The following is a 21,914-nucleotide window of genomic DNA, read 5'->3' on the forward strand; positions in this document are numbered from 1 at the left end:
ACTTGGTTTACGTCCAGTGAGCCTTTTTCAATGCCTAAGTGTGTATGTACACACTTTTTTCCTTAAGAAAAACGGGGTTATAGTGGACCTGATATTCTGGAACCCAATTTTTGTCTATGAATATTTTGTAAATGTCTTTTCATGTACATACTTTTACAACCACATGCTTAGGGGGATTCTACCTAGTGTTTTTTTTTTTTTAAATTAACAAATAGTTGAAACACATCAAAAACATAGTGAATCATTTAATGCACACGTGTGTTCCCACCACCCAGCTTTGTCAAATCCTAACCTTTTGGCAATCCCCTGCCATACAGTGGCTGCAGCCATTGTATGATGTCCCCAGTTTAACCCTCATCTTGGACTTGTAGGATTTCTCCCCGTTTTCTGCTGTTATAAACAGCAACAGCCCTGAAGACTCACCCCATCTCAGTGTGACTCAGTTTGGGTTTAAAAGCAGTGACCCTTGAGCCCGTGTGACCCCACCCCCTGCTCCTCTCCTGCCCAGAGTTCTCCCTTCCGCCCTCGCCTGGCACCACTTCTGGCTGTTGCTGGCTGTCATGGCATGTCCTCCCACCCAGGCGGCAGTTCATTCATGTGGGCCAGTGGCATAGAGGGAAGGTCAGGCCCGGGCTCTGAGCCTCCTGGTTCAGCCTCCTGCCAGCTGTCTGGTCCTGGGGAGGTCCCTTTGCTTCTCTGAACATCAGCCTTCCTCGTCTGTAAGACGAGGTTAAAAATATCCATCTTAGAGGGATTTTGTGAGAAATGAAATAATGTGTATAAAGTTCCTCTATTAGTCTAGGTTTTCCAGAGAAACAAAACCAACAAATATAACCTAGATGTATATATTTATATAATAAAAGAGATTGATAACTTCTTGGTTCACATGGTGATGGAGGTCAAGAAATGCCCAGCTCTGTAGGGGGCAAAAGCTGGAGGCCCAGGGGAGCTGATGACGTGCATCTCAGTGCACGTCGGAATCTGCCATGTCCCAATTCAAACACAGTCAAGCAGAGAGACTGCCTCTGCCTTTTGTTTTTATCAGGTGGACTGGATAGGATGAGGCCCACTCATGTTGGGGAGGGCAATCAGCTTTTACTCACTCTTCCAGTCCAAATGCTAATCTCATCCGAAACACCCTCCCAGACACACCCCAAATGAGGTCTGGCCAGATATCTGGGCACCCTGCGGCCCAGCCAAGTCGACACGTAAAATTAACCTCCTAGTTCCCAATACAGAGTCTGGCACAGAGGAAGGACTTGATAAATGGAAGCTCTTGTTTATTTATTCATTCAGCCCACATTTTTGAGTGACTCCTTGCCAGGTGTTGTAGGTGGTACTGGGCGTGAGGCTTCTGCCCTGATAATCAAGATGCAGGCCCAGCTCAGGTGTTTGCAGTCTACTGGGAAGCCGCCAAGTGGACGTGTGTAACGAGAGAACTGGAAATGGAGCTTAAGTCTCCTGCTGCAGTCAGTAGGAGACCTCAGAGGGGATGCAGGTTGCTTGCGGGTGTGTGAGCTGCTAGGTGCACGGTGGGGATAGAGGACCTTCAGGCAGCAGTCACAGAGCGGACAAGGGACAGCGTGAGCGACCACAGCATGGCTGGTTGTTGACTACAGCAGGGAATGGTGAGTGATGTCCTGGGGACCAGGCCAGGTCACGAAGTGCCCTCCATGTCTTGCTCAGGAGTGGGGGTCTTGTTTTGAAGGCAGTGGGGAGGAGGCTCCAAGCAGGAGAAGGGGGTGATGAAGTTGGGCTTTTAGAGAAATCCCTCTGGCAGCCGGTGAGGAGCAGGGGTTGGAGGTGGGGGGAGACTGGAATTTGGAGACTATTTAGGAGGTATCATTTAGCTGTAAGAGGTTAAAGGTTTGACCCAGAGCAGTGGAAGTGGGATGGAGGGACAAGCTGGACAGAGTTGAAGGAGCTAAACTCTGCAGGACTTGGGGACCGGCCATCCTGTGGGGCGGGCGGTGTGTGAGCGAGAGTGAGGGTGAGCACGACTTCCAGGGGAGGCTGGCCTCCTAAGAGGGGGTGGGGATGCCCTGTGCTAAGCCTGGGAACTGCTGCAGGAGGAGGTCTCAGCTGGAGTCGTGGACTGGGCGGGGCTTCAGGGTGTCGGGTGCGAGTTGAAGCCAAGGGTGCAATTGTCCGGGGATAGGGGAGCGCGAGAGGAGAAGAAATGAAGCCCCAGGAAACAATTTTGGGATGGAAAGCTGACTGAGAAGGTGTAGCCAGGGAGGTGGGAGGAGAACCCAGAGGGTGTGGGATCCTGGAAACAAAAGGAGGCCTTCTAGAACATGAAGCCGGCAGCACACCTGAAGCTGCTGAGGGGTCATTGGTAACCAGGGGCGAGCAATTTTCCTGGAATGATGGGTGCTGGGGTCAGACTGCAGTGGGTTTAGTGGAGGCACCTCTTCAGAAACTTGGGAGAAGAGGGAGAGGGCAGTGGCTTAAGGGAGACATGGGGTCAGTGAGGGATGTTTCAGGATGGAGGAAGTGGAGATGTTCATATGCCCAGAGGGAGTTCTGGAACAAACCTTGCACATCATGTGGGTTCCAGTTTCTCTCTTCGTCACCCAAGCCTAGCACAGTGCCCCTTGCACAGTGAGCACACAGCCAGGGCATGTCAGTGCTTAATTCACTGCCGTTTGGTCACGTTGTCACCACTGTGCTCTACCCTGCGGGTCTTGAACCCATTCTTTTAAGGTAGCCGGGAACCTCCTGCCAAAATGAACCCAGCATGGCGGGAGACAGTGCAGCCAGTGTGCCTGGGAGCCCAGGTCCCTGGAGATACCAGCTGCTGCGTCTCGGAAGGGGGTCATCTTTAGACCCCTGGGGAGGAGGCAGTCTCCCTTCACCATCCTCTTCCCCACACACTTGGAAGACTTGAGGGTGAAGGAGGGAAGGGGCGGCTGCTTGCTCTGCTCCTGTTTTATCAACGCCTAACCCCAGGGGGCGCCCTTGTGCTGCCTGCGATCACCCCTCAGCCTGTGCATGTCATCCAGCAAAACTTTCTTTTGCAAACCAGTTCAAGACTGCTTTCAGCCCCCGCAAATGTTCCTCACATTTCCGAAGTTCTCCTTGTAGCTGGATCCTGGACTCCATGTCTTCCTCTTGCTGCTCTAGTTTAACTGGCGGCTTGCAGAGGAGGGAGCCTGCAGCCATCTTGGCAGCAAAAACTTGCCCAAGGGTAGATCTGCTTCTTGAGGAAGCACTAGGGGTCAGCCCCCAGCGGCCTGGTGCCCACCGTGTGTATTCCTTGGGCCAGGCTGTTCCCCTAAGCCGTGCACCACCCCGCTCCCCAACGCCGCCAGCTGCAGCCTTGCAGGGGCACAAGCTCAGGGCAAGACGTGTGCTGCTCCCTTTTCCCCGGTTGGTGGGCCCAGCTTTGGGGATGGCTCTGCAGGGAGCAAGGGTGCCAGCCCCCACTCTGCTCACCAAGCAGTGAGCCAGGGCATCTCCCTCTGCTTGGGGTAGGGGTGCCTTTGAAAAATTTGCTCAAAGGCATCTGATAGACTAGCAGGTGTTTCTGCCTGCATCTCCAAGGGTTCCTAAACCCTAGGAGCCTTATCAGGCCTCATCCCAGGGAAAGAGGCTGATTCCCCTAAGGGGAGGGGCTCAGGCCTCAGGCAGCAGGAGGCCAGGGAGTCCTTGCTGCCACCTGAGCAAGGCAGGGCCTGGGCAGATGCAAGGGTCAGGACTTCCCATCCTCCCCTCGTGCTGCCTGAAGCCTGAGCCCCTTCCCTTGGGAGAAATGAGGGTAGTCCCTCCTGAGAGCAGGGCTTGCCGAGGGAAAAGATGAGGCCTCTGGGGTGGGAAGGAAGAGGGGCCTGGGGACCAGAAGGTTTACCTGCCCCTCTCAGCCTCAGTTTCTGCATCTGTAAAATGGCACAACAGCTTGGATTATAGTAAATAATAAATAAATAAATCCTGGAGATTTTGCCAAGACTCTGGCCTATCTTGATTGTCAGAGTGTCCTCATCTCTGGAAGGTGAGACTGGAATGAAGGAGGCTGAAAACCCTTAGTCCCAGGTGGGACAGAAGCACCTGGAGCTGAGGGTCCAGGTCCCTCAGTCCCACCCCCCTCAAAGCCCTTTGCAAATCTTGGGGGCAGGATTGCAAGGCTGTGGGCCCTGGGGTGGGGGTGGGTGATAAAAATAACCCGTCCTTAGTGCCCTCCTGCAGTTCTGTTAACAAAGCTCTTTCCAACGGAGCTTTGTAGCAGCTGGCTAGCTGAGGCAGGCAGCACGGGGGCACTAGTTCCGCTTTCCTCCAGGCTGACTGAGGGCTTCAGCCAATGTCCCGTGGTTAGTAAGTGATAGTCAGAGGCCAAAAGGGGGACCTGACCTTTGACTCCTGATCTAACTCTCTTTCTCCTTGTTGCATCTGGGCATGTGGTCTCCCTGGGTTTACCCAGGGCATTGTCACCTTACACATCCCTGCCGTTCTGTTGGGTACTCCAGGGGAGTTTGTTAAAAAAAGGCATATTTCTGGGCCCTGCACCCAGACATCCTGACATCCTGGATCTTCATGAGAGCCCAGGAATCTTCATTTTAAACAAAATCCCCAGATGTTGCTAAAGCAGGGGGTCCTTGCCTGAACATTGAGACACACAGGCCAACAATGGGTTAGTCAGTCTGGGTGAGACCCTTGCTGGGGGCCGTGAGGTGGCAGGGCAGCGTGGCCAGGTCCCTACCTCCACGGACAGCAAAGGACGCTGCAGGGGAAAAACCCCTGGGTGGAGTGTTTCAGAGCTGGGTTCTCATTCCACCTTTGACCCTGACTCGGAACAGCCAGTTCCAGGCCATTTCCCATCTACAGCAGGAGGCTGGCCCAGGAGCTGTTTCCCAAGCCATCTCCACAACTGCCTTTTGGCTGTCCTGTTTCCATGGGCTGGGCTAGGAAGGAAAGTCTCCCTCACAGGGTGGGCCCCCTGCGGATGGGCCAGCAAGGAGGGAAGGCAAATAGGTGGCCAGTGCTCCCACTGTTCACTTGCCTACCTGGTACCACCTTGACCCATAAGCCCATCAAACCTCCCTCCCTTCCTAGAGCACAGAGGCTCCGCCGGTGCTGTCTGCTGCCTGCTCCTCCCCTCTCTGGGGTTCCTGGCTGAGTTTCAGCCTGGCCAGCTCCCTTCCTCATCCCCACACTGACTTTTTAGTAAATGCTGCTTTGTTTATAAAGCAGGATGATTCCTTTTAAATGAGGTAACCTAGAGTAGTCAAATTCATAGAGATGGAAAGTAGATGGTGGTTTCCAGGGGCTGTGGGAAGGGGGACAGGGGGAGTTGATGTTTAGTGGGCACAGAGTTTCAGTTTGGGGTGATGAAAAAGTTCTGGAGGTGGATGGTGGTGATGATTGCACAACAACGTGAATGCACTTAATGCCACAGTTCACTTTTAGAAATGGTTAAAATGGTATAATTCATGTTATGTATATTTTACCACAATTTCAGAAGACAGAGCAGCAGCAGGGGGCGGAGGAGGAGGGATCACCTCCGGGCCGGGCCCTGTTCCCCTCTGTGCTGGCCTGGACTTCTTGCTTTGGGAGCCCCAGAATTGGGATTTTGAGGTGGATGTGGCTGGTGTATCATTTCAGAGCAGACAAATACTGAGTTTCAAAGTCAGCACAATTCGAGGGAGTGAACAGCAGCAAAAGAAACTAGGACAGTATCTGGTGTTCTTAACACAGCTTGAGTACACTATATGGAGTCAAACACCTCTGGGTCCAAATGCCGACTCACCTCCCAATGGCTGAGTGACCTTGGGCAGCTTCCTTAACCTCTCTGAGCTTCCGCTTCCCCTTCAGTAAAATGAGAATCATGTGTGAGGAGGGCTGGCCCAGGATCTGCAACCTATTGATATGTACCAGATGGCAAATGTCAGTCTCATAATGAATTGGAAGATTTGTATCTTCTAACTCATCTCTCCAGCAGAAGGGGGAACTGAGGCCCAGAGAGGTTATTTGACTTGCCCAAGGCCACACAACCAGCCAATTACTGAGCTGTGACCTCAAGATATTGGACCCCAACCCAGATCTCTCTGCACCCGCTTGGAGCTGTGGTGCAGTTAAACGAGATTGGGAAGCCACGTGGAATGGGCATTAGGCTGCCACATGTAACCTATGTGTTCTCAAACATGGTGACAGAACTGGCTGCCACCAGCATCCCTCCTTCTCATCTCTTCAGGATAGTCCTTTATGAGGAAGAGGCAAATTTTAGCAGCCAAGCCTTTTTGTGGCTTAAGTGTGGGTAGAGATCCCTAGACTTTCTACAGCTTTGCCACATTCAGATGGCTGGCCTTGTACTATAGGCATGTGGGAGCAGGGACCTCACCTGGTGTGAATTACTGTGAACTTCTCATCTTGGTTCAAGGAAGGGCCTACGACAATTGTACCAGGGTCATATGAGACCAGCTTTTAAGTATCTTCTTTGGAGAAAGATGTACTCTTGGTGAGGAAACCGCCACAGAAGGCGGAGGCATTGGAGTGAGTTCCTGAGGGTTTTAAGGAATCAGACATGCATGCATTTGTTCATTCATTCACAACTTGTAATCACTCAGTGTCACTATATGCCAGGGATTAGGGGTAAAGGAGAGAAATCAGACAGTGTCTCTTGAGCCTGAATTGGGGGATCAGGCAGATAGTCATCACAAAGTAAGATAAAGTCCAAGGGGGGGAGGGTGGTGATTGATGTTCCAAGGCCTATAGGAACACCCAGGAAAGAGGCACCGAGCCTGGGGAGGGTAGAAAAGCTTCATGGAGGTCACGTTTGAGCCATGGCCAGAAGGAGAAGGCCTTTCCAAGAAGAGGAAGGGGAAAAGGCCCTGCTGGTTAGCACACAGGCCAAGATGCTATAACAAGAAAACCAAAAACACAGGGACTTAATTAAACAAGGTGGGGTCAGCAGTTAAGGCTTACGTGGTGGCTTGGGGCTGGTGGGGGCCCAGCATGCTTGTTGCCAGCCCTCCCTAACTGAAGACACCTTCCCACCACACCTACACACCCACCTTCTAGTCTTTGGGAAGAGGGAAATAGGAGGACGAGCCTAATCCCTTAAAGGTCGCAACCAAGAGGTGGTACACAGAGCTTCTCTCCTCATAAGCCATTGGCCAGAACTTGGTCACATGGCCACTCCAGATGCAAGGAAGGCTGGGAAATGTAGTCTTTATCTGGGTGGCCATGCTGAAATTCCAATTATTGTATAAGGAGAGGAGAGAGATTGGGGGTGGGGGGAAGTCAATGGGGGAGTCAAAGCCACATGCAAAGACAAGGCAAAGGAGAAAGAGCTTGCATGTTTGTCGATTTGCAAGTGGTTTGTGACATGACAGGAGTGCAACAGATGACTGGAGAAGGAGGCAGGGTCCTGAGTGTCATTCCAAGGATTCAGAGTGTATCTGTATGTAACGGGAGCATTGAAGGTGCTTAGCCAGGGGCTGGCACAGGCGGTGACGCAGACCTGAGCTGGGGCACTCAAAGCAGGCGTGGAGAGAGCACGTGGGCTGAGGAACACTTAGGGGATGGTGAAGACTTCTCCCGTTATTGAACAGGAAGCAGAGCCCTTGATTCCGAGCTCTGGAATCCTCTCCGCCGGGAGGAGGGGGCAGGGAGAACAATAACCCTAACCTCTTTTCTCACTTCCTCTCAGACTGTTCTTCGGATTGTGGTGCTCGGGATCTGGGATTACATTGAAAACAAAATAGAGGTAAAGACCAATGTCCATCTGCACCCCCCAAGCCAACCATCCTGGAAGCCAGGAAATGTCACTGTCCCATCCATCCCAGGGTGGGAGCCATCAACAAAGGCCAGCTCCGTCCCACACTGGACACAGGAGTCTGTTCAGCTGTGCCTTTGGGTGGGTGGGGAGAGGGGGCAACTGAGAAAGTTTCCAGCAAAGGAATGGTCTAAAAAATCTCCTTGACGTTCTGCAAAATTTAAAAAGTTATTCCTTTTTTTTTTTTTTTAACATCTTTATTGGAGTATAATTGCTTTACAGTGGTGTGTTAGTTTCTGCTGTATAACAAAGTGAATCAGTCATACATATACATATATCCCCATATGTCCTCCCTCTTGCATCTCCCTCCCACCCTCCCTGTCCCACCCCTCTAGGTGGTCACGAAGCACGGAGCTGATCTCCCTGTGCTATGCGGCTGCTTTCCACTAGCTATCGGTTTTACATTTGGTGGTGTATATATGTCCATGCCATAAAAAGTTATGCTTGAATCATTTTGGAAAGCTTTTGAAATGTGTTTTAAGACAAATCCACTCTAAAATGGCCCCATGATCAGAGAGCTGAGTGAGGGAACCATAAAAGTGTTTCTCAGCCTGGGTTTCTGCAGAGCAAACCGGTTGCTCTGTTTTGTATAAAGCAGGTGGGGTGTGGTGGGTGGCGATGAGGTGCGGGGGAGGCTGGCTGACCCCCAGAGTTTGGTGCGCACGGGACAAGGCAAGGCTGTCAGTGTCTGCTGCCCACTCCTTCCTCACCACCCCATTCCCCACCACACACACTTTGTAGCCTCTTTGGGCCAAATGCTGGGAGCAGACATAGAGACCTGGCCTGTGGAAGTCTCAGACCAGACCAGGCTGGAACAGGCAGATGGAAGGGCAAGGCCCAGAGCTGAAGCGCAGGCTGGGTCCCCTTCTCTCCCACCTTTGCCTCCATGCAGGGTTAGAGACTCAGCACCAGCACCAGATGCAGATGAGATGTGGGCTCTGGGCTGTTGCTTCCCAGGGGGAAGGGACCTGCCTTCAGCCTCCACTGCCAGTGAGGGATTCAGTGAGGCCAGCGCAGGAAACCTGCGACACGGGATGCAAGCCCCATCCTGAGAAGGGACAAGATGCTGGAGACATATGCTTGCAAAAGAAGCTTGGAACAGCCCAAGGCCATCTGAACCAAGGCTGGCGATGGGCTGAGGTCACTTGGAGGAGAGAGAGTGCTCAGGAGCACGTCTGGGGTGGGAGCCCCCTAAAGACTAAGGAGGGTCACGAGAGGCAGCCAGGGATGGGGGTGAACTTCTGAGGGGGGTGCAGGGGGTCATTGGCCAGCCCAGCTGCTTTACCTGACCTGGTCTCTGGTTCCAGGACATTCAGGAAGTTGGCCCAGGGCACTGAAATCCACCTCCTCTCACAGGTGTTTGACGGGGCTGTGATCATCCTGTCCTTGGCCCCGATGGTGGCGTCCACTGTGGCTAATGGGCCCAGGAGCCCCTGGGATGCCATCAGCCTCATCATCATGCTCCGGATCTGGCGGGTGAAGAGGGTCATTGATGGTGAGTGGCCCGAAAGGGGTGAGTTCGAGGCAGGAAGGATGGTCTCTGGGGTCTCTCATTGCCTTATCAGGGTACCCTCTCCCTGGTTCCCAGCCCCATGTCCCACCCTGTGAACACTGTGGGGGTTGACATCTTGTCAGGGAGCCCCTAATCCAGAGTCCTCATCAAACTGAGATGTGATCGGGTCCAGCTTTGTAAGGCCCACGCAGGAAAGGCACTGGGAGATCATGTAGTCCGTTCCTTTCATTTCACAGTTGGGGAAACTGAAGCCAAGAGGGATGAGGGTCACATAGGAAACCAGCTCTGAGTCAGCAGTGAAGCCCAGGACCCCTGACGCCCACCAGTGTTCTCCTTGCTGTTCAGCTTCCCCCATCTGCACAGGCTCTGCTCTTAGCTCTGTCCCTGAGGGGCTGCCACTGGCTGGGAGCTCATGGGGCCCTGTAATCCAGAGTCCAGCCTCTCTCTCTGGGTCTCAATGTATGTCTTTTATAAGTAGGATCCACTGTGAGTAACAGAGACTCAGAATAGCAGTGACTAAAACAAAACAGAAGCTTATTTCTCCCACATGAAAGCCTGGGCCAATAAGGTAGGCAGTAGGCAGTTCAGGGTCACTAAGGAGGTAGGCAGTCTAGGGCCAATAAGGAGCTTCTGAAGTCATGATTCCAAGTTCCTCTTATTTTGTTGCTTTGCTGCACATAGCCTACTTTCCAAAGTCACCCTCACTGTTCAAGATGGCTGCTTCAGTGCCTGCCATCACTTCCTCATTTCAGCCAATAGGAAGAAGGAAGGGAGGAAGAAGATAAAGAAGCAAAAGGAAAGCCCAGCTGCCTTTTCTTTTTATACTTCTTTATTGAGATATAGTTCACACACCGTAAAACACACATTTAAAGTACACAATTGAATGCTTTTTAGTATATTCATAGAATTGTGCAAACATCACCAAAATCTAAGTTTGGAGCATTTTTATCACTTCAAAAAGAAACCCTTACCCATTAATTAGCAGTCACTCCCCATTCCCCTCCAGCCTTAAGCAACCACTAATCTACTTTCTGTCTGAATAGATTTGCCTCTTCTGGACATTTCATATAAGTGGAATCATATATGTGGTCTGTTGTGTCTGGCATCTTTCACTTAACATAATGTTTTCAAGGTTGATCCATGTTGTAGTATGCATTAGTACTTTATTCCTTTTTATTGTCAAATAGTATTCTATTGTATAGATATACCACATTTTATTTATCCATTTGTCAGTTGATGGACATTTAGGCTGTTTCCACTTTGGGCTGCCGTGGACACTCACGTACAAGTTTTTGTATGGACATATGTTTTCATTTCTCTTAGATTCCTGGGAATGGAATTACTGGGCCATATGGTCACTCCTAGTTGAATATTTTGAAGAACCCCTGTTTTCCAGAGCAGCTGCCCCATTTTACATTCCCACCAGCAATGTGGGAGGGTTCTAATATTTCCACTTCCTCATCAACTCCAGGTGCCTTTTAAGGAAGGCTTCTGGAAGCCGCTGCACAACACCTGCACTTGCATCGCGTTGTCCAGGATGTAGTCTGATGGCTTCTCACAGCTGCAAAGGAGACTGGAAAATATAGTTCTCATACCAGCAGCTGTGCACACAGGCAGAATTAAGGGTTCTTCTATCACTATGGAAAAGGAAAAAAAAACGGTATCTTAGTCGTGATGGGTTAGGGTTCTAGCCCTCTTATAGTTTCTGGGTGCTGTTGGGTACCTGACACCACCGCCCCCACCCCAGATCTTTCAGGAACCACACCTGGGCCTGAGCCTGCTGCTGGCTGGATGCTGGGACCAGCCCCTCCCCCACCAAGCCCTGCCGCTGCCAAGCTCCTCACGGGGCTGTCTCTGTCTTCCAGCCTACGTCCTGCCTGTGAAGGTGGAGATGGAGATGGTCATCCAGCAGTACGAGAAGGCCAAGGTCATCCAGGACGAGCAGCTGGAGAGACTGACGCAGATCTGTCAGGAGCAAGGGGTAATGCATGGCCACTCTCACTTCTGCCCAGTTCCGTCCAGGGCTGAGGACACTAGTGGTTTTGAAAGTCCCCCAGGGTGCCAGAGCTGCAGGTGCCCTGAGGTCAGCGACCTCCTCCAGCCCCTTCACAGACACATGGGGAACCTGAGGCTCAGAGTGGGGAGACGTGTCTCTAAGGTCACTCGTGCCCAGCTCAGCCCAGCCAGGCCCGGACTCCGCCCTGGCTCTAAGGCCAGGCTTCTTTTCATCTCTCTGTGGTGACCAGTCAGCTCTCCAACCTGAACCGACTGAGTCAGCCCCTCAGTTATCAGGGTCTTCTGGGCACGGTGGTCTCTGAAGCAGGGGTCGGATTCTGTGTACAGAGGTTGCTGGGCACCGCTGTGGGCCAGTTGCCACCCAGGACCCCCAGACACACTAGAGAGGCTTCAGCAGCGCCCTCTGCCCTCTAGGAACCGTGGTAAAGACTCAGAGACAGGGACGGACCCTGCAAGGCTGTGCTGGGCAGAGCCAGGGGGACGGGCAACCGGGGCTTGGAGAAGGTCTGTCTGGGAATCCAGAGGCCTCACTCAAGGTCCAGCCCCCCAGTCCTCTGCTCCCTCCCCCAGGACTTCAACCAAGTCACACACTTCTTTGCCCTCAGTTCTTTCCTCCCTAAGATGAGGGGACCACTCCCATGTGAGTGGGACAGATGCCCCTTCTATAGGAGTTTAGGGGAGGTGACTGGGGTGCTCAGGAGGTCAGAGGACAGCAGGGCCCTGCAGCAAGGCTGCAAAGTGCTGTAGAAACATAGCCTCAAGTGCAGAGAATGTTCTGGTACCAGCTGTGCAGGGTGGGAATGCCACAGAGCGACTAGCTTGCAAGGTGGTGGGAATGTGTGTGGGAGGATGGGCCCCCAGCCCCGAAGCCCTCGCTGTCGGTCTCCAAGGGTCCTGGGCACTCACTGCCACGGGCCGTGCTTGTTCGCACCCGGAGCTGCTTCTCCCACTAAGCTGGATGCTCCCCTAGGGCAGGCTTCGTCCAACTCGTGTTTGTCCCCAGCCCAGCACCCCGTACGTGTGGGTCTCCTGGCTCCCCAGCCCCAGGCTCTCGTGGCTGAAGGAGGCACTGGAGGGGGTGGGGAGTCTGTGGAATTACCCCACGGGAACACGCGGGCCGCGTCTTCCAAGTCATCCCCTTGGAATGTCTGTCCGGGAACATTTATCTACTTGGGGAACACCACGGCCTTTCACTTCAGCACAAAACTCTTATGAGTGACAAGAGGGGCCATCTGGGGACACAGTCCCCAGGGGCACATTGTCCATGGGGTCCCGGGAGTGGGGCCGTCTACACGGAGTGCTAGGCTGGGAAGAAGAATGCTCCAGTCCCGAAGCAGTTGGCATCAACTTCGTGCTTACCCGTGCATCTGGTCAGCCAGGAGTGTGGACAGGACTGGCGCCTGCCCTCACGAGGCTCTGGGTGACTCGGGGCGTTTAGCAGGCCCATGATAGACAGTAGCAGTCCCGTGTAATGTGTGCTTCAGCAGGGACACATCGGGGGCTTTGTGGGCGGCAGGGTGGACGGGTTTCCAGAGGCGCTGACATTGAGCCACGACCCCCTGGAGAAGGGCACCAGGTAGAGGGGACAGGTGAGGCACGAGAGTGGGCATCGTGCTGGGGGAATCAAGGCCGTTCAGGGTGTGAGCAGAGGGAGGGAGTGGGGGGATTTGGAGGCAGGCTTGGGGAGGCCCCGCAGGGCTGACCAGGGAGTTTGGGCTTCATCCAGTTGGGAGGGAAGAAGCCTGGAGTGTTTGTTAGAAGCAGGGACGGGGGGATTTGCTCAGATTTGAGTTTTTGGTGGATCTTTCTGGTCGCCTTTGGAGGACGGATGGGAGAAGCAGGAGTGGAGAAGGGAAGCCCGGTAGAGGCGGTAGAACCACCAAGGGGAACGGGGCCTGGGCTTGGGGCAGAGGGAGGTGGAGGGGTGAGGGAGAGGACAGCTCAAGTGTCATCCAGGACCTGGCCAGAGCGTGGTCAGGCAGCTCTCAGTCTGCTGTCTAATAGGAAAACGAATGCTCTGCTTTGCTGCATTTGGCCACGTGAAAGACACAGACACAGCACTGCATCTGCCCTCCATAAATGCATGGCCACGTTAACAGCCCACGTGCTGCGTGGCTGAGGGGAAGCTCTGATGGCAGGTCATCCCTCCTGGTTTCCACTGTGACCCCGTCCTGAGCCCCCGGGGACCCCACATTCCTGCCGTCCCGGTTCACGTCACCCTCTATATGTGGCCTCCTTCCCAGGGGTCTGGGCCAGAGGGAGACTCCCTTGGATTCTGCACAGGAAAGAGCCAATAAATAAAGACAGATTCCCTCTCCGTACTGACATCTGGAAAAGAGATAAACAGAAACAAACCATTTTAATTTAAAAAACACCTGAAGCCTGTCATCTTAGTTAAGACAGCAAAAAAGGGCCAGATGGGCTGGAATCCCAGCGGGCTGCCAGGGAGGCGGGAGGGGCTGGCCAGAGCCGCACGCTGGGTCACTGGGTTCTGCAGAGAAACCATGAATGCTGCTCTCCCAGAGCCGTGCCTGCTCCACAGGGTGGAGCACATAGACACCTCATTTTCAGCTGGATTTTAAGACCAGGCTTGGGACTTGACTGAGCAAAAAATGCCCTTAAAGAAATGTGAATGCTGGCTCGTGGAATGTCAGGGATGGCTAGACCCTTTGAGAGAATAGTGCCTGGAATGGTTAGGATGTTAGGGACAGACCTGAGTGCAAAGCCAGCTTGGCTACTTGTGGCTTTGGGCACCAAGGGAACCTCCATGGACCTTGGTTTTCCTAATCTGAAAAATGGGGATAGTAATACAATCCTTGAAGGGTGGTTGTGCGATTGCTTAGCCTAAAGCCTGGCACATGATAAATCGTGACTCTGTGGGAACTAACCACCCATTTCTCCACGTAAACCCATTTTACAGATAAGAAAATTGAGAAGTGGTGACTTGCCCAAGAGCACAGAACTAAGAGAGGGCTTTTAGAGCCAGGAGTAGATCCAGGTGTCCTATCTGTGAAAGGTGTTCTTCCCCAGCCCACCTTGCTTCGGGTCATGTTCTATGACATTTTTCTACCCATGTCACTTCTCAGGGCTCGGTGAAAACATTGATCAGATTGTGCACCAGGGTGTCTTTAAACCGCTGCCTGAGGACAACTCTTGTCTTGCAGGCACAAACCTGGCTGCCCTCAGCTGCCTCAATAGCATTTCCCAAGAGTCTCTTGCTGCTGCCCTCACTCCCACCCCACCCAACCCCATTCCAGGTCATTCTGTTCATCTTTGTCACAAACTCTTGCTCTCTCTCTCTCTCCCAGCTGGAATTCTTAGGGCTTAATGAAGCAATTTCCAAACTGAATTTGTACATGCTACCTAAGAAATTGAAATTTACCCCAAATTCCAATGAAATGTGTAGAATCTCAGTTTAAACGAAACACTCACTTTGCGTTCACCTTGCTCTCTTCCTGGCATGTATTTGTATAACTATTTGCCAACACTTCACTCATCTTAGCTCTTTTTAAAAATAAACTTTATTTTTTAGAACAGTTTTAGATTTATAGGAAAATTGTGACGATAGTACAGAGTTCCCATATACCCTGTACCCCTTTTCCCCATTATTAACATCTTACATTAGTATCATGCATTTGTTACAATTAATGAACCAATATTGATATGTTATTATCAAGGCCCACACATTGTTCAGGTTTCCTTAGTTTTTATCGAATGTCCTTGATCTGTTCCAGGATCCCATCCAGAACACCACATGACATTGAGTCATCATGTCTCCTTGGGCTCCTCTTGGCTATAAAAGTTCCTCAGACTTTCCTTGTTTGTGATGGCCTTGACAGTTTTGAGGAGCTCTGGTCAGGTATTTTATAGGATGTCTCTCTGTTGGGAATTGACTGATGTTTTTCTCGTGATTAGATTGGAGTTCTGGGTTTTGGGGAGGGAGACAGAGGTCCCGTGCCATTCTCATCCCATCATATCAAAGGTACATACTGTCACTATGACATCACTGTGGATGTTGATGCTGAGGTAGTGTTTGTCAGGTCTCTCCGCTGTAAAGTGACTCTTTTTAAATTCATCTTAGCTTTTTTAGAAAGCTTAAATTGCTTCTTACTGTGACCCTGTGGAGACTCTTGGGTGACATGCTTTGCCAGCTTCTTGCATGAATATCTTGCACATTTTATCTTCTGTGCCACATGGCATCTCATTCTTAGCACAGGCCACGCCCAAGGTGCCCCAGAACCCCCCTGTGTTATAGATGAGGGGCCCCTGGATTTGGCAGATGGAGGAATCTGAGGCCAGTTAGGAGATCAGGATGGCACAGGGGTCTCTTACACCTCATTCTAGTCCTTTCCTCCCCCCGGATCACGCTGGCCTTCTGGTCTTCACAGGGAGACAGGATTCAGTGCTTCCCTCGTTCCCTCATCTCTCCTGCCTACTGGGCTCACCTCATCCTTAGCAGATTCCAGCCGGAAAGAGGAGCCCAGAGGGGCCAGGGTTGGGGCGGGGGGAGGGAGGGGGACCCTCTGTTGGTCAGTCTCACCTTTCCCAAGCCCTGGCTGACCTTCTGCAGCCTTCTTCCAGATGGCTCATTTCTGTGGTGGAAGCAGGTCGCCTCAGACCCCTGCATTCAACAGTCCTTCGGCTGGAAGGTCATTCCCTTTCACTTTTATTTTGCTCTGTATCTGGACTTTGTTCTCTGCCCGTCCGGCCAGAACTTTCTTAGGCGGAGAATTTTCATCTCTCTGGTACACAGATGGATTCCAGAGGTGGGGTGCTAGTTCCTGTCCTTCAGAGAGATGGTAGGAACTTTTTGTCTCTTTCTTTGTACTGGCTGCTTCAGAAATCAAAGCTGTTTTAGATGCAGTGGTTAAATCAATGCGATGATAATATTCTTCCAGCTTGTCTTAAGAAACCACTTTTGAGGTTTTAGTACATCCCCTGCCCAGGACCTTGCTCTGATTCCAAAACACATTCTGAAGTCCCCATTGTACTTGCACTTTGCTCTACAAGCCTTGCAACAACTTTTGGTCCAAAATAATACGATCCAACTCAGCTCATGGTCGAAGTTTGTTTCTCTCCCCTGCTGGGCCCTGTGGGACCAGTTAAGTTCTTCTTCCTCAGCACCATCCACCCTGAGACCACTGGCAAAACACCCAGGGAGGTGGGGCTCAGTCTCAAGGGTGACTTGAGGCCCAGCAAGGAGGCCAGTGGAACTCTGTGAGCCCCTTAGGTCAGCCTTAGACCTGGGGCAGACGGTGGTCTCTGAAAGAAGAGTCCTGTGCGGGGGCAGCTTGGAGGGTGGAAAGCATCCTCTTACTGTGGGAATCAGCAAGTGGGATTCTAACCTCAGCTCCACCAACCCCTGGACCTCAGGATCCTCATTGGAAAAATGGAGGAAACAAGGCTTACGTCACAAGGATGCTGTGACTATCAGATTAATTCAAGTAATATATAAAGTCTGGCCCACTGGAGTCTCTCAGTAAATGTTAAAAAAGAGAGAGAACAAAAATAATACTAAATCATTTATATAATGGTGACCATTTACAAATGCACTGCCGCGTGTTTTAGCTCATTTTGACTTTGATGGTCAAAGTTGGCAGGCTAGGTATTATTAATCCTTTTATAGATGGAAAGGCTGAGTCTGAGAGAGGCTGCTGCCTGCCCAATGTCTCACTGTTTGTCATGGGAGGAAGGGCTGGGGTGGAACTCAGAGTTCAGAAATACCAGAAATAGGGCATCTGTACAAGTCAGTGTTAGAATGAGTAACACAAGCTGCTCCATTAAACAAATCCAGACATCTCAGTGGCCGAACACAAGAGGAGCGCATTTGTCACCCACGCCGCAGCCCAGTGCAATTACTTTGGGGAGGGGGTAAAGGGACACTGTTCCACACAGTCACTCTGGTCTCCAGGCTCTTCCCATGTCATGGCTCCTTCTTATTCTAAGTGTTTGGAGTTTTCTCCCTTCAGCCAGGGGATTAAGAAAGGGAGGGTGGAGAATTGTGCATAGAAGATTTTTACTGGCTGGGCCTGAAAGCGGTGACATTGTTTCTGCCCCCATTTCGTGGGAGGACTCAGTTACACAGTCACACCTAAGGCACCAGATGCTGACAAAAGTAGTCTGAGTGCCCAGGGAGAAAGCAGTCACCTGCACAGTCACCTAACAGGCTCACGATGTTTCTACCTCCATTCCCCCCTTCCCACTAGCAGGAGGTACCATCACAATGATTAATCCTTCCTGGATGATGCAAGTCTCCCTGGCCTGTTTCCTGAAGAAACAGGACGATAACCTGGACCCTAAGTGATAGGCATTCCCGCTGGAGGCAGGTGGGGGGCGGCGTCCACTCCACTGTCCTTTGAGGGCCAGCAGCCCCTTCAGCAGGTCCAGAACAGCAGGAAAGGGGTTCTCTCCTGGCTCTGGGGGTGTCGCTTGATGCTGGCTCATTCCAGAGAGCCCCCTCTTTTCTTGCAGAGGCCACAAGCCCCCAGCTCAGCACAATAGTCTTTGTTACCCGTATTATTCAAGATCCCCACTGTGGGAAGTGAATTTTTTTTTTAAACATGGGCAGTGATTTGTAAAACAGCCAATAGCTTTAATGACAAGCCTATTTAGCTGATAAAATTAGCCATCAGAGGGATAACTTATGTTATCCTTTTGCCATAATTTAAATTTATGGCCAACTACCAGTCATCTTCACAGTGGATGGAAAGGGGCCAAGGTCGAATTCAGCTTCACCCTGCTCCTAAATCATTAGTTTACAACTGTCTCCTGAGTTTTATTGTTACCAACAATGGTGAAACTAATGGAAATAAACATTGGATGCCATCCCAATAGCAGATGGGTTTGAAGGCAGGGCAGTCTGTGCAGACAGCACTAATAGGATGGAAGAAAATTATTGCTATTGCATTAGATACCATCGAGCTTCTGGCCAAAGTGTGCATTGATCAGGCCAAGGCCCTGTCAGTTGTACTTCACAAACCAGACCATTAAAGGCAGAGATGGGCTGGGTGTGCCCACCCTGCCACCCCCGGGGTCTGGCCCCGCCTGGGCATGCATTAAAAGCCCAGCCCAATGGAAGGGGCCTGACTCACTCCAGTAATTCATGCTGAGGGCTTCCCTGTGGATCCCAGCAGATCTGGTCAGGTTATCTGATTAGAAATACTTAGCTAATAATGTGCATTAAGAAGGGCTGTGACTGCACTTTCCTTCTTCCCAATCACAGGATGGTCTTTTTTTCCCCACTGGACCAGTTTGCCAGTGGAAAATTTGCTTCATTTTATCCTCAAAGCCACCGTGCACTTTCTCTCCCAGAGGCCCAGGCCCACGTGAGCCTGGAGAGCCTGAGTGCTATGGGTGTTTCTCCTTATCTGTGTTTAGCAGTTTGACTATAGGGTTTCTAGGTGTGGGATTTTTGTATTTATCCTCCTTAGGATTCTCTGAGTTTCTTGAATTTGTGGGTTGGTGTTTTTCATTAGATTTGCAAAGTTTTTGGCCATCATTTATTTATTACTTCTGTCCCATCCTATCAGTCTCCTTCTGGAGCTCTTATTACATATGTTAGACCTTCTACTCATGCCTCACTTTTTCCTTATACCCTATCTGTTCCCCCATTCTCTCTCTTTTTTCTTTTTCTGGATGTAACTTTTTTTTCTTTTATAAATTATTTATTTTTATTTTTGGCTGCGTTTGGGTCTCTGTTGCTGCGCGTGGGCTTTCTCTAGTTGCAGCGAGCTGGGGCTACTCTTCATTGCGTTGTGCGGGCTTCTCATCGCAGTGGCTTCTCTTGTTGCAGAGCACGGGCTCTAGGCGCACGGGCTCTAGAGCGCAGGCTCAGTAGTTGTGGCGCACAGGCTTAGTTGCTCCGCAGCATGTGGGATCTTTCCGGACCAGGGCTCGATCCCGTGTCCTCTGCATTGGCAGACAGATTCTTTTTTTTTTTTTTTTTTTTAAATGGATGACCACAACAAAAGCAACAATGATTGCAATTACCAAACACGAAAAACACTCATGCTATGTCATAATACTGACATTCAGTCCAGTAATCCTCCACTGTAACAGCTCCTTTACTTTGCAGTGAAAATTGATTTGTATATTCTTTGCCTCTGAGTCCTTGTGGGATTTTTTTTTTTAATTCAAACAGAAAGTCACAAAAATTATAATCATCCTCATCAGTTCACTCAGTCCCATGTAATTAATTTTTTTTTTCATCTTGATCTTTTGTTAGCACTTTTATGAGTTCATCAGTTTTTCATTAGAGTTCTGAAAATGCTTATTCATTCAGTTCAGCAGTACAGTCAGTTACCAGAAACCTGTACTTGTCAGAGTCTTTTCCATGAATTCCTTGAAGATGAAACCCTTTTATAGGAACATATTTGCAAGAGCATCACAGAACACCCAGAACTGTCTGTAAATGACAAAAGACTTAAAAATGACCACGGTTAAAGATTTGATGAAAGTTCATAATAATGCAATTGACAAGGAAATTTAGTTATTTCTGAGATGTACATTTTAAAGTAATAACTAGAGTTATGACTTATAACATTATACCAGAACATATAAGATTTTTAGAAATTTCATGTAATGTCTGAAACATTTATATTAACATATTTCCATACAAATAAGCCAATGAAAGTTTAGTATTAGTTGTTTTGTTTGTTTGTTTATACTGCAGGTTCTTATTAGTCATCAATTTTATACACATCAGTGTATACATGTCAATCCCAATTGCCCAATTCAGCACACCACCATCCCCACCCCACCGCAGTTTTCCCCCCCTTGGTGTCCATATGGGCAGACAGATTCTTAACCACTGCACCACCAGGGAAATCCCTGGCTGTAACTTTTAATATTTTTCTATAGACCTATCCTCAAGTTCAACACCCCTGTCTTCTACTGTGTCCAGTCTGCTGTTAAACCCATCCAACTGAGTGCTCAATTTCAAATATTGTATTAAGGTCCTAAAAGTTTCATTTGATTCTTTTTATAGGTTCTATTTCTCCACTGAAATGCTACAACTATTTTGTCCATCTTTTCCCATACTTTTCTCTAACTGCTTTATGATTTGATAATCGATCACTTTTTCCTGCTTGTTTGCATGAATAGTAATTCTTATTGTGTGCTACGCATTGTTGATGCATTTTAGAGGTTCTGGGTTATGTTATCTTTCTCTAAAGAGTTGGCTCTCTGACAGTGGGGCATTTCTGTAGGAACAGGGGATGGCCCTGAAGACAGCACCAGGAATTAACTGGCTCTTGCACTTTGTTCCCTCCCAGTTAGAGTTCCAGAGCCAGCACAGAGCTTGTTATAGACCAGAATTCAGCTGCTCCGTTAGCCTCATTGAACACACAGTGAAACTGAGGCCCAAAGAGGAAAGGAGACTTACCAGAGTGAGGGAGGGGTGATGGGCCGCGAGTTGAGGCTCCTCCTCCAGCCCTGGCTTTTTCCCTACGTGGGGGCCCTCCTGCTCTTTCCTGGCCCCCCGTTACCATCAAGCTCCCCCATGTTCTGATTGAGCTGAGTCACTTCCATCTCTCCCATAAGGCTTCAAGTTCCCTGACACAGGGTCTGGGGGGCTGGAAGCCAGAGACATGGGTCTGGGCCCAACTTTGCTCTGATGCACCATGTGGTCCTAGCCTGTACCCCACGCTGTCCCCCAGCACAAAAGCCTCCTGCCCATCACGGGGCCTCAGTTCACCCATCTGACTGAAGAGGCCCTGCTCTCCTAGGACCCCTTGACCACCCTTCATCAACTGGGGAAGCACATGTGGCCATGTTCAGCATATGGGAATCAGGAGCCAGGCTCTGAGGGTCCCAGCTAGAACATCTGGTTGGTCCCCTGGGCTGTCACAGCCAGTGACCAGAGCTGAGAGCCATTTAGCCCATCTGCAGTGTCTCTGTAAGGAGTCAGCCGTTCCCTCTCAGGGCGAGGGATCAGAGCATCCGGCCACCCCACACCCTCTGGGTATGCAGCTTGTAAAAATATGTCCCCAAAGCAGGTTGCCTTCTCCCTCACCCCCATTCTAGTCCATGCCCATGCTGACACTTGTACCTCCTAAATGGTCTTCATCTTCATCTCCACTGTCTCTACCCTAGCCCAAATTCTGGTCATCCCTGGCCTGCACTGCTGCAGCAGCCTCCCAGCTGGTATTCCCATGTCCGCCCTGGCTTACCCCCATCCAATTCATTCCCCGCTCGGCTATCAGCACCATCCTCTCAAGATGCTCATCTGAATCACCACTCCTCCACCTCCACCACTCCACCCTTCTGTTCAGAAGATTTCAGTGGTATATTGTTGCTCTTTAAATAAGGGCTGAAGTCCTTATAGTGTCTTACCATGGCTACAAGGCTCTGCCTGGTGTGGCCCCTGCCGACCTCCCCCAACACCTCTTACCTCCCAGTCTCTGTCTCCCAGACACACCGTGCCTCCTCTGCCACAAACGTCACCCAGAGCTAGCCCTTAGAACTCTCCTGGGACATTTGTTCCCTGCAGCGCAGCAGACAGTGCCTGTCACTGGGGCCACCCAGGACTCACTGTGAAGCTGGGAGAGGCAGTTTCATTCCAATACACATAACAGAATTTTAACGTTTCCCTCGCCGTGCTTTACCTGACTTCTC

The 21,914-nt window shown here is 50.7% G+C and overlaps 1 protein-coding gene across 4 annotated transcripts in view; it reads left to right on the top strand.

The window, feature by feature from the left end:
• Positions 1-21,914, top strand: part of TMEM266 (transmembrane protein 266) — a 138,493-nt gene that overhangs the window by 84,101 nt on the left and 32,478 nt on the right. For all 4 annotated transcript variants that reach the window (XM_036841629.1, XM_036841630.1, XM_036841632.1 and 1 more), the window contains 3 exons: positions 7,646-7,702; positions 9,128-9,266; positions 11,150-11,265. In XM_036841629.1, the coding sequence (XP_036697524.1) occupies positions 7,646-7,702; positions 9,128-9,266; positions 11,150-11,265 (312 nt within the window). The remainder of the gene's footprint in view (positions 1-7,645; positions 7,703-9,127; positions 9,267-11,149; positions 11,266-21,914) is intronic.

The sequence above is a fragment of the Balaenoptera musculus genome, chromosome 2 (assembly GCF_009873245.2).
Source record: "Balaenoptera musculus isolate JJ_BM4_2016_0621 chromosome 2, mBalMus1.pri.v3, whole genome shotgun sequence".
Classification (NCBI taxonomy): Eukaryota; Metazoa; Chordata; class Mammalia; order Artiodactyla; family Balaenopteridae; genus Balaenoptera; species Balaenoptera musculus.